The sequence below is a fragment of the Suillus subalutaceus genome, assembly GCF_016647625.1.
Source record: "Suillus subalutaceus strain FC151 chromosome Unknown DFJ58scaffold_270, whole genome shotgun sequence".
NCBI classification, from domain to species: domain Eukaryota; kingdom Fungi; phylum Basidiomycota; class Agaricomycetes; order Boletales; family Suillaceae; genus Suillus; species Suillus subalutaceus.
The window spans coordinates 1-17031 of NW_024540519.1; the positions used below are offsets into that span (position 1 = coordinate 1).

Below are 17031 nucleotides of genomic sequence, written 5' to 3' on the forward strand. Positions count from 1 at the left end.
ATTTGTGATGTGAGATGCACTTCCTGATGAACACACTTGTCTCCAGCAAAAATGGACCACCCAGCTCTACTCTTGTCCACCAGCCACCACTGCAGCACCTACTCTGCAGTACCTTCCTTCCTTGCAAGTCACCAACACTCATCCCACAGCAGACAGTCCCTGCTCCAAACAACACCAGCAGCATGAACTTTGGCTCTCGTCCACTCCCCAAGAAGGGCCTGGACATTTCAAACCTTCCTGTATGGTGTGCTGATGGGAGCTATGCTCCCAAGAAGGACTCCTGGAGGTACATTGTCCAGCACTGGACAGAAGCCGATCCTAGATGTGGCCTGCATGTGGCCCTCCAAGACTGGCCAGCTGCATGGCTCAAGGGAAAGAACAAAGCCATCTTCGGCTCGAAGTACCACCAGCATGCTCTCATTGTGCTGGAGTTCCTTGAACAGTGAGTGACCTGCCTCCCAAATAGCACCCAAAGCCACTCACCATTTGAAGGTACCAAGGAAATGAGTCAGTGTTCCTCACCACACATCCAGAGTATGAAGAAGGATACACAGCCCTGCTCACCACCATCAAATGTGCTAAGAAGGACCATGGAGAGATCATCCCCCACAAGTAGCAGACCATCAGGTAGATTTCAATAACATATACACTAATAATCATGGCCCTGTCTCTTAATTAGTCAATGAATATTTGTTAGTGCATTCAGACCAACACACCTTAAAGTTCGAAACAGCCAGACATTATTTTCACAAAGGAGAGACGATGAAAGCCACGCTTGGATCAAGCAAAGTGCAGTTAAGCAAGGGCCCAGTGTGGGCCCTTCGAAAAGGCAGACAACTGACAGACAAATGTGTGGGGACATGACAGAACAAGAGCACAATTTTATTGAAAGAGAAGAGAAGGGAAGAACAAGGGAAGACAAAGGGACAAAAGGATCAGGACCATCAAATATTGTTACCCCAGTAATGACTACTAACTACCAAAACGAGAAGGGCGTAAGGAAGGCACCGAGGCAAAGAGGCACCACCCGAGGTTCGTGAATCACGTGACCGATCTACCGTATATGGCGCGCCCAGTCGTAAATTCCGCCAGCTAAGTATACAAAATTTCCTGATGTAGTTCATCGCTTTTGTTAGGACTCCATCGCTCTGTGGACTTGGCGGCCACTCCTCGATTCACCCCATTTCAAATTGGACTCGGACTTTACCTGGTTGCACTGTTTTTCTCGCTCTGGGACTCTCGCTGTCGTGCTCTCGTTGTTACCTCTGTCACCTCAGGACATTGCTTTCCATATTCTCTCGTTCAGTCATGTCCTGCTAGTGCGCCAGGTTCCTTACATTGCAGTGCTTTACAATACTTTGTACTCTCATCATGACAATCAATATCTGGCTTTCACTGAATATCTCTGTGATTTGCAATGTCTGAATAATCTAATTGAGATAATAATATATTTGCCCGGACTCAACACGTCGTACACGCTCCGTCCATTGAAATGTCACGTTCCAAGCCCTGATATTGTTGACAGTGTTGACACTGCAGATATACCTATGTATGGTAGTGTCTGGGCTGAGCAATTTTTGTGATGAGTGACTTTCAAGATCGCTAATGACTCGAAGTTGAGAATTATCCCAAAAGACCTGTTCCTTCAGACTTCAAATTCACGAGGCCGAAGCCATCCCAGTTTAGGCACGTTCCCTCCTTCTGCCCGCACCAAAGTTCCCACACCATCTAGCGTCCGTCAAATCAATGCACCATATTCACCCGCGATGCACCTCGTTCCTCTCCTCCCCTACAAGTAACAGAGCCTGAACTCAAGGGTCGAAGTCATGGCCCTGTTGTTGATCGTGATTGCTAGGGCCATCACCAGATTTACCGCGCATGTCTACTGCTGTTCCTTATCCGCTCCCCGTAATGCCAAAGTATCCACGGGCCTGAAGTAATCATTAAGGGTGACAATGGAGGAAACAAATATGAATACGTACGCAGGACAGCCTAAGACGATTGCCACGACTGCTAAAATAGTGTCGCCTTTCCCGAACCCGAGTGCGTTGTACATCGCTGGAGCAAACAAGGGAAATCCAAAGCCTGCTAGTGACCGCAAACAGGAGACAGCGGCCAAAGCTGAATATGAAATGTTTGAGATGAGTAACGCGGGAACTAAATCTACGCACCAGAAGCGGCATGAAGCGTAAAGCAATCGATGATGTAGGTCTGGATACACTGGAAATTCAGAATGATGCCTGCTCCCACTAGCGCAATGCCCTGTCGAAAACCATCAGTGGATGAACAGTACTAGGAGAACCAAACCGACAATATCGGGAGCTATCCAATAAGTATGAGCTTGAGCAGTCCAGCCTACAATCAAGCACCCGATTGGAAGCAGTAGAGATCCGGGAACCATAGCAGCTGATGGCACACTGAATGAGTACTTAAGAAAGAAGGTACTAGAACAATATGACGAACGCAATCTAAACTCTGGCTTCGCAACTCCACCGTATTTATTCGTCAGATAAATGTAAACCTTGTCCATCGTTCTCGCATTTAATTGGGACGCCGCTGATAATCCTATGCCAAGTGCAGCGTAATGAAGGCCGGCGATGCCTACCGGCTGCTGGTATATGCCCTCGAAGATCGATGGCATCGTTGTCAACAATACTGAGACCATATGAGATCACATTAATGGAAAATAAAATGCCTTACGATAAAATATCCCGTATAGATACGCCATGTAAACGCCGAGGAGCTGCACGATCGGCTCATGGGCGAAGAGTGCAAAAGGGCGGATGAGTGATTTAGTCATGATGGTCCGCCAGCTATATCAATCATCGTCCTCAGATATCATCTTGCAAGGATTACAAAAGGACTCACGAGCGATCTTGACCTTCGAAAACGGTGCGGATTTCTCTGTACGGCGCTTTTTTCGGCATCCATCGATCTGCGAATCCGCTCTGCCTTCCTTTCCAGTAAGAGGGGCGCGTAAGCTGGACACAAATCATAAGCATCAGCGGATCACGAACAGTTAATCACTCACTCTCTTGAAGTGCAAACGCTCCAACGATCTGAACGGCTGCATCCACAATGGACGTAGACCAGAACTATCAGAGAAATGAGAACGGATCCTCCATTGGCGGAAGTATCACATACCACCCATCTCCAGGTCGAATATTGAGCCACCCTGAGTAAATTTAGATGGTGCCGTTGAACTTAGAATAGCCACAAACCAGGCGCCTGTGATTGGTCCCAGGACGGGGCCCACTAGCGGAGCTAAGGAGTAAATGGCGACAGCTTTTCCTCGTTCATGTGGTTGCCAGCAGTCCCCAAGAAAGCCACCGCCAATCTGGAGGGGGAAGTCATTCAGAAGAGATACTTTCGACTTGAAAAAACTTCAACTTTACCGACAAAGGTGCGCTGCCTCCGAGGCCAGCAAGAAATCGGAAAGCAATAAGCTGGGATTCTGACTGTGCGAATCCACAGGCAAGATTCCACACTATCATTTCAAGAATGAGAGTGGAATTATGGGTTAGCTTGTAAACATCACATACCGAGATACCATAAATTTGCCAATTGCAAAACGCGTGACCGTCCATAAATCTCACTCAATGGACCTAAAACTAATGGCCCCATGGCTGGTACATAGTTTGATTAATTTGTGGGGTATCTAGCATCCACCACATTGGCTTACCATACGCAAGCACGAAGACGGACGTTGTGAGTGCAAGTATAACATCATTGTCAATCCCGAAGGAAGAAGCCACTTGGCCAGTAGCAGGCGCAATCATAGAGGACGAAACTGGACTGATGAAAGTGAACGATGATATAATGATTGTCGCGGCCCATTTGCGTCTATAGCTCCAACTGTACAACAACTATAAGTCCAACGAGCATGCTGCTCTGCTGACACAACGTACTTTTTAGGATTTTGTGGGTCATCGGGGCCGTCCCAGTCAACAATTAAAACATCTGTATTGTTCGTTGTCACAAGCAGCTCGCTGTTGCCAGTGTCATACAGCTTCTCAGAATGACTCCGTTCTGGAATATGATGAACTTCCAGTGCTTTTGGCGCGGGAGACACCGTGCCTAGTATTTCTTGTCCCACATTAGTGACGGACGCAGGGATTTGGTTTGTGGCGGACATCTGCGACTGACACCCACATGATAGTGCTTTCCTATCCGCCTACTTATAAGTCGATATAGCAGCCGGTTACTAACTTACTGACCATTACAAAGGTGCTTACTAGAGATTAGAGTTGAGTAAACAGGCCTCTGTCATTACGGTGGTGCTTACCTCGAGATCGGACGAGACCCAGGCTGGAGTCGCTTGACACATTTCAGTTTGGTCACCGAGCACTAGTGTACCATCGGCCGATGGTTATACTATGTAGTACCGTAAACTCAGCCACGGACTGTAACAGGTGTGACAGGTTCATTGAAGGCGATAAGGGCAACCCATATGTTACACAATTGAAGCTGACAAGATCTTGCCAAATGTCTCGGCTTCCGAGTCTTTGACCCTTCGCCGAATTTCCGGTTCCACGTAATAAGTAAGGAGTACTTCACATAACGGGACGCCAGGTGATGCATTACATAATGCTGTCTGTAACTCCGAGTCTCCGATGAGTCTAATTTAGCCAAGGTTAGCCACGCTGCACCCTATCCTATGTCCCAAACGCCCGAAACTCCAGGACCCGTTGCAAAGGGTACTGGTCCTAGTGGTCTAACGATTTTTCATCACACACAGGGCCGAGTTCAAACGTTCATGACCGGTCCGAATTGTACAGGTTTGTTTTTTATTTGTCAGCTCTATCGCGTCAATACATTCTCTTCACAACCGGTGACCCAGTTCTATATCATCGCATTCAACTTGTTACTTCGTCGTCTTCTGCTTTATCATCGTGTTCGCTTGCGCCTCCCGTTTCGCTGGATCAGGAACTTCCTGACACAATGAAAGGCATCGGTAGGAGATAAAATTCACGTAGCAGTCGTACAGACATGATGAGAATTAATTTGAATGTGGAATGCGATGAGAAAGAAATAACGGGTTCTGGGTTGCCGGAGGGTCGTGACTACTGCGAAGGTGGCGGTATGAAGCCAGCGCTCAGTGATGAATTTATACCACCACTACTTTCGCAGTACACTAATGGTTTGGGTGATTGTCAGCTCAACACCTCCGACATGTCAGTTGCTCTGCTGACACTGCCGGCCTCTGCGGTCAAATGGTAAGTTTTTTGTTCATCTCTTACTGCTGTATCACCACACCTCAAACTGACGATTCACGCAGTTATAACTGATCCTCCTGTTTCAGTTGGAATTTTTTCTCTGTCCACAGTGCTTGTTTCTGCTATCCTTGCGCGATATTCCCATCAATCTTCCCAAAGCAAAGGATCCATTCCCACTGTCTACCGAGTATAGCATATTTCTTCTTCCTCTTCCAAGCTGATGGTCGTCACAGGTGTCAGTTTACTGTCAATATTTCTCTATACAAATTTGATGACAGTTGTTTAGATTTCTGTGTCACCATACACCTAATCTTATGGGGCTTGATTGCGCATGGCGTTCGATCTTGGGTTCCATTTCGCATCAACTCGAACAGTTCATCACACTGTGTCACTTATGTATCGTCAAATCCACCGTCCGAATACTTTTCGAGGACGGTCATGGCCGTACAAAAGCCACTCGTTGAACCTTGTATTCGGCCTGTCTTTCAAGCGCTCAAAGTTGACTTCGACCGTTTTCGCGAGAGATGGTAAAAGTCTTTACTCCACGTCTTGCGACTGAGGCACCTGGCGCGCGCCACTGTAGGGTCTCTCAGTCCGCGCTGAGGTTTACTAGTAATACACAGCGCGACTGGGCCTCGTTAATTGTACCAGCAACCATTTGGCTGAAACGCCCAAAAAGCAACTATAATACCTTTGGCGCCTTGATGCTGCCCGTCCAGCAATTCGTGGAATCGCAAACCACGCATATCAACGTACTCATCAGAAACATGTGGTCATTGTAAATGACTTGCACCGTACAATATTCACTACAGGTCAGTGTCGCCTTCTGATGGCACATGCGTGTTACTGATCGATGTTAGTTGCATGCACTACTGCCACACATCCGGTCGCCTTTGACGCCCAGATTCCTCCCATCATGGGTCTACCAGTTTATGCAGGAAACGGAGCTATCGTCTGTTTAACACCGGGACCCAATCTTATGTTCTCTTAACCAGCCCACAAACTGCACTTTTGGTACTTGGTTCAGGTACACGAACCTTGCTTTTTCGGGTGATGCAAAGTCGAGGTATAGCAGCGGTTATCATCATACGTCAGGAGAATGTGTTTATTGATGAAGTTTGAGTAACCGTTTCGTACTACTTTAAATTTGCGTGCTGCACTCCTTCAAGTAGGAGCCTCAAGTTCGCCAGACACGAATGTCATGGGCGCTACTATCAAAGACGTTCGTTCTCGTGGTCCACTGTATGCTACCAGTTGACGTCCAAAATGTTTCACCGGCTCATCAACCCTGACAGATGGTAATGCGGCTCATGCATACGTCAATCTCCCCTTTTCCTCTACGCCTGACCAACTTGAAATCTCAGGAACTCATCATGGACACAGCGATCATCAACGCCACATGTTAGATATTACCTCGTGTCCAGGCCTCCTGTGCTGTTCTGACAGATTTTGTAGGCTCCACTATAGGCGGCCATGTTGTCCTCTTTTCTGGCTGGTTTACCTGGTTTGCGACACTACTGTGACACTTCCCTTGGACGACCCAAGCTGTTACTTTATCCACGACGTAAGCCCCAGAGCTCCTGCCATACCTGTTTGCCCCATCTGTGGTGCTGTGGCGACTGTGGGACTGATTTGGTTGGATTTATCCAGCCTTCTATTCCAGTGTCGCAGGTCTTACGGGTCATAGGCAATATGCAGAGTGCATCGGCAGAGCTCAGTTTAACTCATGCTCTAACGAGATCTGCTGTTGTTGACATCGGACTTTTACCTTTTAGATCTTGCATTGCCTTTCCGACGTTATCACCAACACCACATGTAACGCTTTACTCTTGGCATTTTCTTGCTTCTTGACCACACGAACACTCCGCATGTCTTTGTCCCGGTTTCATTACCTAATCTCATTTAGTCTTTCGTATATAGTTCGCGTCGTCTCATATCACACCTCAGGCCTCAGTACTCAGTGTTGTTCTACGCGACTTACTAAGACGTGTATGCGTTCTCTCCCTCGTACAGATTCGTGCTAATGTGCCTTTGCGTGTTTCCCTGCTAGGTACATATTGACAACAGAGTATTATTCTACGCGACTTACTGAGCGTGTTTCCCCGTTAGTTCTACTAGCTGTCATCTTGAATGGAGCATTGTCAGAGTTTCGAACTGGATCTCACATCATACGCCTTGATCGTGTGAGTTTTAGTTCGAAACTTTGCTTCTGAGAACTAGTACTCTTGGGAGGGCCTCTGTAGGACTAAGCAGTACTAGTGGTACTTATGCTAGAGTATTCAGCGTCTTCATGCATTAACAAACCTATTGTCTGGCAATTGTATGTATCCTCGTTTGCTGTTGGAACTTCGACCCTTAAAAGCTTCAACCGTATATTCCACGCCCTTTTCGGCTGACTCCCTGACCCAAACAGAGCATGTGAAGAGCGCTCCAAAAGTTCAACCGAAGAAGGTTTGGTGAGTTTGCAAATGGTATCAGGAAGCGATTCGCAGCAAGAATACTTGAAGCGCATGCAGTAAGATCACATAAAAGCAAAATAGGAAAGACTTTCCGACGTTAAAGTCTGCTTCGTTCTCTCAGGGGCGGGTCAGAAGGACGGCCTGGGGGATTCTGGGAAAAGTCTTCAAGAACCAGGCATGCTCGGGAGCAGATAGCGTCTAGAAGGTCCTGTAGGTCTGCCTTTGGCCAGGCGTCATTTGCCTGTACAATCAATGAGCCTCTCCCACAACAGAATAGGAAGTGTCTGCGCACTTGAACCTGAACATGTAGACTGCCCTTCATGCTCCATATGTGGATTATTCTGCCAGTGTGTTCAGACACGCCGAATGAACAGAAGTGAAAAACTTCTTACGGAGCTAAAGACGTAAGCCTGACTGAAAACAACACAGACTCCAGCTCAATTACCGGCTCAGCGCCGTGCGCTCCTTTCCATGACAACGGTAGTCGCCGCTCGATGGAGCCAACGTTATTGACGGAACTCTCGATATCTGATCTTTCCGACAGGGCATCTGGTTGATATGCCCTTGCAGCCTGGACGTGGGGCATACAGGGATGCGTAGCAAACCTAGTGTATCTTTGCTCTATGGCCTTGGCAATTTGCAGGAGCTGCCTTCTGGGCTCGAGTATGGGTGATATTTCAGCCATTGAAATTTGGACCAGTATATGCGCGCGGGAAGATATGAAGTGCGTCTTCGTATCGTAGGGTAGTTTGAGGTGTGGAATCAGCGAGATGCTGAATTTCATCAGTAGATTTACATCTCTCGGTGGGGGTACTCACGCAGAGGAGTTGCCTTCAAAGTGGTAGGCATGCCATATGGATGGTGGAAGTTGGTTGCGAGCGAGCAGTACCATGCAATATGCAGCCTCAAATAAATGGGACATCGAGCAACCGACTATCCGTGTTTTGTTGACTAGCCTACGCGTTAATGTCGGGTCGAGGACTCGCTCCAGTCTGCATGTCTTTCCGACGGCACTTTGTGATATCCGAAACGGATGTGAAGCCAAAGGTATCTGCATCGACTGGTCGAAAGGGGGCCAGGATGATAAGCATGTAAGAAAAACATACTGTACGAACTGCTCCGGAGTCTGGTAGTTGCTTCAGGAGCTCGATACCTGCGATATCCCAATCTTCACGAGGACCGCCCGTGGCACTAACAGGGCCGAGGGGTAGATTATGCCATTCTGTCCCCCAGGGTAAATTCTCTGCAGGTTCGGTAGCGTCGTTCGTCATCCATTGAAGCATGAGCGCAAAGGCATTGAGTGTCGGGCCACCGTCCATGACGGCATGTGGGCCATGAAAATAGAGGCCGTGTTTGTTATTGTCGCCCAAGAGAAGATAGCAACGAAACCAGAGGGGACTTGCGTTCTTGGGCCGATAAGGGAGCCGACGTTGACTGATATCTTCGACGAAAGCGGTAACGTTCAGATCTTGTTGCACGGCGCAAAAGGCATCATTCATCCAGCACGTGAGCTCCGATAGGCTTTGCACAGGCGCATATACCCATGATCTCGGGATAGGACCTGAAACATCGCCCACTATATTGGTTGCGATGATAGGACACGAAAACCTGTGTTCTCTGTGAGGATACGTCATACACGGGATAATGTAAGAGCTATTACCGAAGCCTAGCGAAGGCATTGCGGGCGCGTTGTTTCACTTCGTCCGCAGCATATAAGCTCTGAAATATAAAGCCGACACATGCATCGGTCATACTGAAGAAAGAGTGAGTATATGCTGACAACAAACGATCTCAATTGGGCTACCCGTCAAATAGAACACTGGTTCGGTCATCAAACAACTCAGATCCTAGCAATGGCCTTTGCACAAAAAGGTCAGGATAAGGGGATAGGGTATTTCAAACGGCAAATACCTAGTATAGAATGGAGTTTTGCGACCAGATATGCGCATCCATGTCGGCTCTGGATAATGAGGGGCGTTCATTGGGACGATGTATTCTCGAGCGCGCGTTGACGCCTGGCTTTAAATAAGGCCGCGCATTCGCGGTGAAACCTCCATAATTTAATATTTCTAAGGGAGACAAAAGAGCTGTGGCGCGGTTGATCGGAATGCAATATATATGAAATGTGAACCACGCGTGAGACGAGGCATACCAAGTTGGTAGGAGTATATTTGATCAACGTTCAGCAAAAAAGATCATGACAAGGCAAGGGGTGCACAAGGAACAGAACGTTGAGGAGTAATTGATGAAGAACGGTAGTGCCGGCGTGCGGCTCATAGCGGCGCTATAAGTACGAGCTTTATCAGTCCATGTCTCAGTTTCGAATGGACTGCCTAGATGTCAATGAAAGACAAGAAGATCTTCAATAATGTTCAATTCGGTCCGTAGTGTCCTTATTCAAAGGACGCATGACATACGCTTGGCAGAACCTCGTGACTGACCGTGAAGTACAAACAATAACCAAACAATCCTTAGCTACCGCGACCATGTCCGAGTTCGCAGACAGAGCCGAGCTTATAAAATGTATGAATCCAAAGCACTCTTTAACCAAAATCTCTATTAACCTACGTCTCCAACCTGTCAGCAAAACTCCAAGAACGTGAAGAGTTCGTTCGTGAGTCTTGGGTAAAAGCCATGGAAGCTCGACTTGTACGCGACGAGCTCGTGAAGTGTCACCGGCTTGAGGGTGTTAACCACCTAGAGAACTGCAGATGGCTCTCAGATAAATATAATTCGATGCTCAAAGAGAACAAGGTACGTGATATGCGCACATTCTCACAATACCACTGAACGGACGTTCGTGATAGGTCAAGGGCTACAAAAAGATTGATGTCTAGATTGTCCTAGTGCTTCTTAGAATGACCACTCAAATTACACAGCATCAATCGATGTTTAAGTGGGTGTCCGGGGTGTTGCACTGGTAATCATTCTGTGCCCGGTAATGCCCAGAACTTCGCGACCGCTCCAGAAACACGGAAGACTGAGAATGGTCAAATTGTGAAGGGAAGGAATAGTTATATTTCCACAAAGTCTCTCGCATTCCTCGCTACTCTAATCCACTCCTTCTAGCAATGTCAAGACTCAGCTTCGAAAAGAGATCCAAAACGTACAGATGAGCGATTGACGAATGATGTCGTGGAAGGTACTAGTATTCGCAAGGCCCAGTAGGCGATACTTCCACTGATATCAACAACATCCGGGACACTTCCATACGCTGCACGAGGATTGATACCACTGCTGTATAAGTCACCCAATAGGATGTCAAGATTGTCTAGTAGTAGACAATTGTTTTACTCGGCCTATCAATGCTTCTTCCCCTTCCTCGTCCTCTTTCCCTCTGTGCCATTCGCCTCACTGCTCGATTCCTCGCTCACTACAACGTTGTCGGACTTTGTCTTCTTTCCCTTTGTCTTCTTGAGGTGGTGTTCAGGGATCCACTCTTCCTGGTAACCACCCGAACCACTTGCAGTCACTGTGCCGACAGGTGCGCTAACCTGGGTTGGGCGTTTGCGTTTCGGCTTCTGTGAAGGAACATATGCGCTGTATGCTGCATATGAGACACCCCCAAGTGTGGCAAACACTATGAGGTAAGTGAAAAGGCTGTTGACGAACGCAAGGTGAGGACCAAAATGAAGAGATTCGAGACAATTACTCGTACAGTTTGAAATCTAGCCATGATGGCTCAGGCTCAACAATCGTCACCACCGAGTCGTAGGCTGTCACACGGTATTTGTCGTCCTGAAAGATACGTTTGTAAGTATGAAAGTGGCGAGTTTCAAACACTTACATCAACGGTGTGCTCTAGCCAAATGTTGAGTCTCAGGTCTCCCGGCTGGTTTATTTTAAGTAAAAGCGCAATGAAGAATAACTGGATGGTCATACCTTGAATCTGGAACGAAACTCGTCAGTACAATATATTTGCAAAAGAATTTAAGAGAACCCACTCAGAGTAGAAAGAGTAAGGAATTTGTAGTTTTGTACCCTCGAGCAGGGGGAAACCATACGTCAGTGAAGACGTCTGACAACACAAACGGTTAGGTAACTCAGAAATAAGCGCAACACGACGCCAACAAACATTTTTGATGAGAGTTCCAGTCTCAGGATGATGGAAGGATCCCGCAACAGATTGCAAAGTTATATTCTTGTCAGACCTATTCTCAACCACGAGGAAAAGCTGGTTACGCTCTCCGTTCACCACGTCTGTTATACTACGTGTCAAACATTGCGAACTGGAGGGAGAAGTACATCACGTACGGCCAAATGGATTGCTCTCGGGGAAAGTGGTTTCAATGACTATCTCAGGATCATCCAGAGCTGCACAAGGAATATGTTTTCATTATTGGGTGGAAAAGCGAGTGAACTCACAAGCAGAAACTCCCAGTGCCATCAACAAAGTGGCAAGGCTCAGCCCACGCGCAATGTAAGTCGATGGGCGCATATTAGATAAAGCAAGATAAACGAAAGCAAAAAATGGATAAATGTAGATGCCGCGGTGGAACGGTCAAGTCAGTTTCGAACGAGTTTCAAGACGTTGAACTATGCAAACATTACGTCTCCTATGAAATTTGACTCTAGGGCAGGTTTCTCACGTTCACATGGTCCGAGTACTGCATGCAGAAACTATCTTGTTCAGTCACTAGGCAAATCATAATGCATCGCCAGTGAAGAAACGAACGTGCAGCACAACAGCCGCACAGATCATCCTTCTAATGTTCCTATTATGCACAGTACTGGTAAGCATGTCGCTTATATCCTTGAGGAAATAGTTTACGCCTTTTCTAGGATGGCTCTTGCATAGATGGGGGAAAATCGGTCGGGTAAGCTGAAGAAACCAGTGTCTAGGTAGGAATACAAATGGTTTCCCTTATTTTCCGACTTAGACACTGGTTTCTTCATTAAATGTTTGAAGGAGTAGCATGAAGCTATAATTGTTACGTCCTTATGACATCCAATGACCTTGCATTGCCCTGTAGCTCATTGACGCAGTACACACCATACCGTGTTCCCACTGCGATCAGCTCTACTTCTGGTTGTGCTTGTGGGAGGTGCAATATTATATCTAGTAAGTCTAGTTGCGGCTGCCCATCAGGAACTAGTGCGAATGAGAGTTCGCAGCGGAATGATGGATCACGAGAGATGATGTTCCCAGTCCGCTGTGAGCAGAGCGGTACTCAGGCGGATTCAGGTACATACGGTCCGATCGCATGTTCGGCGGAGCCGTTGCGATTGGCCAAGGAACCGTGTACACTGATGAAAAGACCTCACCTTGAAGGATGGCGGGCCTTTCGACATTACGGACCGCTCGGTCCCTGGACATTGGCGCATTGGGCACGGCAGGCCTGCTTGTGAATGCACACACCCCACACATAAGTTTGGCATGTACATGCTCCAGTCCCCCGTGCAAACTTGATTCAGTAGGTACTACTACCAGAGTGGTGCGACTGTGGCTATATGCTGACGTGTGGTTGTAGGGCCGACCAAAATGCGCAAAAGTATTACATGCTCTCAGAGACAAAAACATTCAGCCTTCTCAAAGCCACTGGCAGGTAAAGGTGACGTGTGATAACGAGCCCTTGCACTGTGCATGTTGTTACCGGAGGCCGGCAAATGGACACGCAGGGCATTTCCCACTTACGGAACATTACATCTGCTCGCGAAAAACCTGTACTTGTATTAGAAGACGAGGGAACAGCCTGCCCTTGATGAAATCCGTCCTAGTCATCGCTTATATCAAGTGAGTAGCGTCAGGATCGAGAAACACCACAGTAACACCGCCCGCGTTGGTTGTATGTAGTAGTCTGCAGTGTCATATCAAATTGACGAAATGCATCCGTGTGTTTGATATCATTGTCCACTTGTAGACTACAGTAGACGCTGACAACGAGTCACTCAATTGCTATCATTGTCGTTGCAGGCGTCGAAGAGTCGGCAGTTTATCACCTCGCACTCAACAGCGAACAAAGCGACGTCGTAAACACGGTCTTTGTTTCTATCATTACCTTGTCACAGGGGCTCCGTTCTAAGGCCTAGTAGAACGAAGATACATTAGCAAAATATCAGGTAGTCAACACCCCCAAGCCTCACTTAATAACTATCAACATCACAGGGGCAGAGCTCCACAGCTCATCGCGCGGATCCGATCCGTCAGGTGGCCGACTACAGCCATGGTCCCACCATCACATGGGCAGGAGGTAGCGTGGCCATCTATATGACGACTTGGCACCAATCAGGGTTGACTCGAGTAAGCGACAGGACAGTGCGACTAATGACTGCGTCAGGAACGGTGAAGAGAGCCCACAGTAAAGGTCACCAACCTGCAAGTACTCACGCACAGGGCCCACGCTGAAATAACTGCATCGGCATGATCGCCGCTGCAGCAATTACCAAATCAGGGACCAGTAGGCAACCCAATGGACAGACAATCATTAATCAATTGGTCGGCGCAAGGAATGCTTGCACCGTCGCATTCCCCGTCAAATATCCTGCACCACAGAATTTTCTTCACGAACTCCGACCGAGCGAGGTGGTGGAAGTAGCATGTTACATGTGTAGCAAGATGCCGCGTGCAAATGAGTAGGACATAAGATACTGCTTGACTGAAGCGGTAGAGAACAATTATTGCACTTGTCAGACACACTTGATTGGAACCTGATGGTAAAAACGAAAAGAGAGAAACCAGGGAATTAAACAGGCAGGAATGAGTGTGAGGCTTGTACATGACCAAGATGAATTATCATAACAACAATTCCAATGTGAGTGAGGGTTGTGAGGGTGAGATGACAGCGGCGAAGTGTGTATGCCGGCAGGCAGGATGGTGGTCGGAGTGCGTGATCAAGTCAAGGAAGTTCTACAGCGTGGATATAGATAAAGGGCTACAACTCTTCGGGAATGTTAAAAGAAAAGTACGGATGGTGCAATGCGTCTCGAACGGTGATTCGCTGTGCTGGGTCAAAGGCAAGTAATCGCCGCACAAGATCCACAAATTGTTTGTTGATCTGGTCGGTCGGAGGTATCACGTCCTGTGAGCAGTCGTTAGGGGAAGTCCAGCCAGTCCACAACTGGTCGTCCTACCTGAAGAGGTCGGGTAGCTCGCACGTCCTTCTTGCTCTGCCGCGAAGCCTTCGGCTTCGGCCAGTCCAAGCGTGCACCATCCTTGAAGAACTCGGGCTTAGCCCGCGCTCCGAGACGGGCGAACCGATCCGGCATTTTACCCATGACCATCTCCATCATTGCAAGATGCTCCAGGTTGTCATGCGTCTGATACAAAGCGACGCCAGTGTAGAATTCAACCAAAATGCACCCTAATGAGTAGGCGTCACACGGGTATGACCACCCTAAACCTGGAACGAATTGAAATGTAAATATGTGACGGAGAAAACTTGAAGAGGATCTCACTCACCAAGAATAATCTCAGGCGCACGATAGTGCCGCGTGGAAACGACAGTTGAGTGGTACTCTTCCTCAAAGATTGCCGATCCAAAATCTATAAGACGAATATCCGTTGAAGAGAGCATCCTTTTCGTCCGTGGTGGAGCATTACGCTGACAAAGCAGGTAAAGTTATGAAACTCTGACACATCTAGTTACATCAAATCTTACCTTGCCAGGTACAGGCACCACAGCTAGTCGGTAGTCGTTGCGTACAAGTAAGATATTTTCCGGTTTAAGATCCGTATGAATCAAATGAAGGTCATGCAAGACTGACGCAACATGAGCACAACTCTAAGACGAAACAAAGGAGACGAAGCACTCACAAGCCACACTGCCAAGCAATTGCCTGGCAAATGACTGTATATGGTTTCGAGGGAACGGCGCAAATTCGTTTTCCTTCAAAAAATCGTACACACACATGCCGAGTAATTCTGACACAAGGCAAATATGGTTTCGATGGTCGAACCAGTGCAACAGATGAATACATTTGCTGAAAGATACGTTTAAAACAGGTGGATGGTTCGTTGTTGATACGCACTGGACGTTTGATGGATCGCGCTCCTTCAATTTCTGGAGAACGCGAATCTCGATCTTGCTGGCATCGCGATACTTCGGGATAGCGCGGATAATCTTGATCGCTACCCGGTTCTGGTTATGGATATCAACTGCTTCTACGACCTTACCAAAGGTCCCTTGCCCCAAGAGACGAACAGTACGATCTACAAGTTTCATCAGTTAAAAAGATATGATCGGGGTAAGAGGGTAACTTGCATCGGTTATAAATAATATCATCTGGGACAATAATGTAATGGCCCTCCTTATCATCACAAGGAATGTTACCATTAACAGTCTGTGAGCGAAACGTGAGTATGGAGTGGAAGCGATTCTGTAGAACGAACGATGATTACGTACATCAGCCGTGGCAGCCCCGCTGCCGCTGGCCCATGATTTGGTCGACGCCACGGGTTGCTGCTGATGCAATGCAGCGGCTGTCTTCTTTGTGAGAATTGCACGGGAGTCATCAGCAGGCTCCCGCTTCCTCTTCTTAGGCGCTGGCGCCACGATCGCTGCGGACGAAGTGCTAGCTGAAAGGGTCTGTGCCTCGGCGGCAGCACGGGCCCTTGTCCGTATTGGAGCGGAATATACTGGAGGTTGATATGAGGCCGAAAAGACGTTTGTATGGGTTGTTGCGGGCGATATTGTAGAAGGAGGGGGAGTATCTTCAATGACTATCACTTCACGGACCCTGCCTTCCTCGTCGACCTCTTGGACTTCACTGTAGCTCACTGTATACTGATGTGCGCGCTTTCTCTTGCGAGAAGTAACTGGAGGAGTGGGCATGACGATGGGATTTGGGAGTGCCCTTGAGCTATTGAGAGTGAGAGATTGTGGAAGATATTGAGGTAACATTGGAGCAAGCTGACGATGCAGAGCTGTCTGCATCGTCAAAACTGATGTTGTAGCCGTGGTGGTAATGGTAGAGAAGGAAGAAGGGACGTTAAGGGAAGGAGATTCAAATCCAGCGTAGGAGCTGAACGGTGGACCACTTTGAGAGAATGTAACACAGGATGAAACGGTAATTGTTATGGTTTATTTATTTTCATTTTCAAGTTATAAAGTTGGTTTAGCCACTCGCTGATAGCCACAATTTACAAACCACAGCGCACGGACAGCTGTGGTCTGTCAAACGCTTAAAACTGAGCCGGGGCCCTCTACGGAACCCTCTGATAAAATTCTGCTATAGGGCTTCCTGTGGCCGCCGGTCCACTCATTCCAAAACAGTACCCGGCATTCTGCGAGGCCATGAGCTAGCTCGAAATCCAACATGGAACTATTTCGGAGTCCTATCGTCCTGTCGCGCGGTGCAGGGCTTGATATATTTATCTGGTGTCACTGACTTAGCCGTGTCACTGTCATATGCATGTA

General features: G+C 47.7%; 8 protein-coding genes across 8 annotated transcripts; 3 read left to right on the forward strand and 5 right to left on the reverse strand.

Annotated features, from left to right (window-relative positions):
- Positions 1 to 26: 26 nt before the first annotated feature.
- On the forward strand, positions 27 to 616 carry DFJ58DRAFT_736438 (uncharacterized protein; the record flags this gene model as incomplete). The annotated part of the gene is made up of 2 exons (XM_041386800.1): positions 27 to 442; positions 493 to 616. 2 exons carry the CDS (start codon positions 27 to 29, stop codon positions 614 to 616), a joined length of 540 nt encoding a protein of 179 aa, XP_041235708.1.
- Positions 617 to 1869: 1253 nt separating this feature from the next.
- Positions 1870 to 4135, reverse strand: DFJ58DRAFT_871288 (MFS polyamine transporter; the record flags this gene model as incomplete). Its single annotated transcript, XM_041394308.1, has 15 exons — positions 1870 to 1931; positions 1990 to 2121; positions 2172 to 2262; positions 2312 to 2406; positions 2464 to 2655; positions 2701 to 2813; positions 2882 to 2981; positions 3032 to 3095; positions 3145 to 3175; positions 3222 to 3337; positions 3396 to 3487; positions 3543 to 3626; positions 3683 to 3855; positions 3909 to 3960; positions 4024 to 4135. 15 exons carry the CDS (start codon positions 4133 to 4135, stop codon positions 1870 to 1872), a joined length of 1509 nt encoding a protein of 502 aa, XP_041235709.1.
- Positions 4136 to 6229: 2094 nt separating this feature from the next.
- DFJ58DRAFT_242124 (uncharacterized protein) lies at positions 6230 to 6994 on the forward strand. Its single transcript, XM_041379418.1, has 3 exons — positions 6230 to 6458; positions 6512 to 6617; positions 6672 to 6994. The coding sequence occupies exons 1-3, from the start codon at positions 6413 to 6415 to the stop codon at positions 6901 to 6903; spliced, it is 384 nt and encodes a 127-aa protein (XP_041235710.1). The 5' UTR covers positions 6230 to 6412; the 3' UTR covers positions 6904 to 6994.
- A 337-nt stretch (positions 6995 to 7331) lies between these two features.
- On the reverse strand, positions 7332 to 10019 carry DFJ58DRAFT_242119 (uncharacterized protein). Its single transcript, XM_041379417.1, has 8 exons — positions 9587 to 10019; positions 9480 to 9533; positions 9336 to 9428; positions 8782 to 9283; positions 8494 to 8726; positions 8068 to 8448; positions 7968 to 8016; positions 7332 to 7916 (listed from the first exon to the last, which is right to left on the reverse strand). Exons 1-8 carry the CDS (start codon positions 9655 to 9657, stop codon positions 7773 to 7775), a joined length of 1527 nt encoding a protein of 508 aa, XP_041235711.1. The 5' UTR covers positions 9658 to 10019; the 3' UTR covers positions 7332 to 7772.
- Positions 10020 to 10161: 142 nt separating this feature from the next.
- On the forward strand, positions 10162 to 10512 carry DFJ58DRAFT_736441 (NADH-ubiquinone oxidoreductase 12 kDa subunit; the record flags this gene model as incomplete). Its single annotated transcript, XM_041386801.1, has 3 exons — positions 10162 to 10198; positions 10260 to 10429; positions 10483 to 10512. 3 exons carry the CDS (start codon positions 10162 to 10164, stop codon positions 10510 to 10512), a joined length of 237 nt encoding a protein of 78 aa, XP_041235712.1.
- A 465-nt stretch (positions 10513 to 10977) lies between these two features.
- DFJ58DRAFT_736442 (uncharacterized protein) lies at positions 10978 to 12113 on the reverse strand (the record flags this gene model as incomplete). The annotated part of the gene is made up of 8 exons (XM_041386802.1): positions 10978 to 11275; positions 11334 to 11413; positions 11463 to 11507; positions 11558 to 11564; positions 11620 to 11693; positions 11751 to 11875; positions 11930 to 11989; positions 12041 to 12113. The coding sequence occupies 8 exons, from the start codon at positions 12111 to 12113 to the stop codon at positions 10978 to 10980; spliced, it is 762 nt and encodes a 253-aa protein (XP_041235713.1).
- A 1774-nt stretch (positions 12114 to 13887) lies between these two features.
- DFJ58DRAFT_242222 (uncharacterized protein) lies at positions 13888 to 14550 on the reverse strand. The gene is made up of 2 exons (XM_041379419.1): positions 13990 to 14550; positions 13888 to 13937 (listed from the first exon to the last, which is right to left on the reverse strand). The coding sequence occupies exon 1, from the start codon at positions 14391 to 14393 to the stop codon at positions 14064 to 14066; it is 330 nt and encodes a 109-aa protein (XP_041235714.1). The 5' UTR covers positions 14394 to 14550; the 3' UTR covers positions 13888 to 13937; positions 13990 to 14063.
- DFJ58DRAFT_871303 (kinase-like domain-containing protein) lies at positions 14400 to 16446 on the reverse strand (the record flags this gene model as incomplete). Its single annotated transcript, XM_041394309.1, has 8 exons — positions 14400 to 14694; positions 14747 to 15015; positions 15075 to 15216; positions 15274 to 15374; positions 15429 to 15595; positions 15644 to 15824; positions 15877 to 15955; positions 16018 to 16446. The coding sequence occupies 8 exons, from the start codon at positions 16444 to 16446 to the stop codon at positions 14548 to 14550; spliced, it is 1515 nt and encodes a 504-aa protein (XP_041235715.1). The 3' UTR covers positions 14400 to 14547.
- Positions 16447 to 17031: the final 585 nt, after the last annotated feature.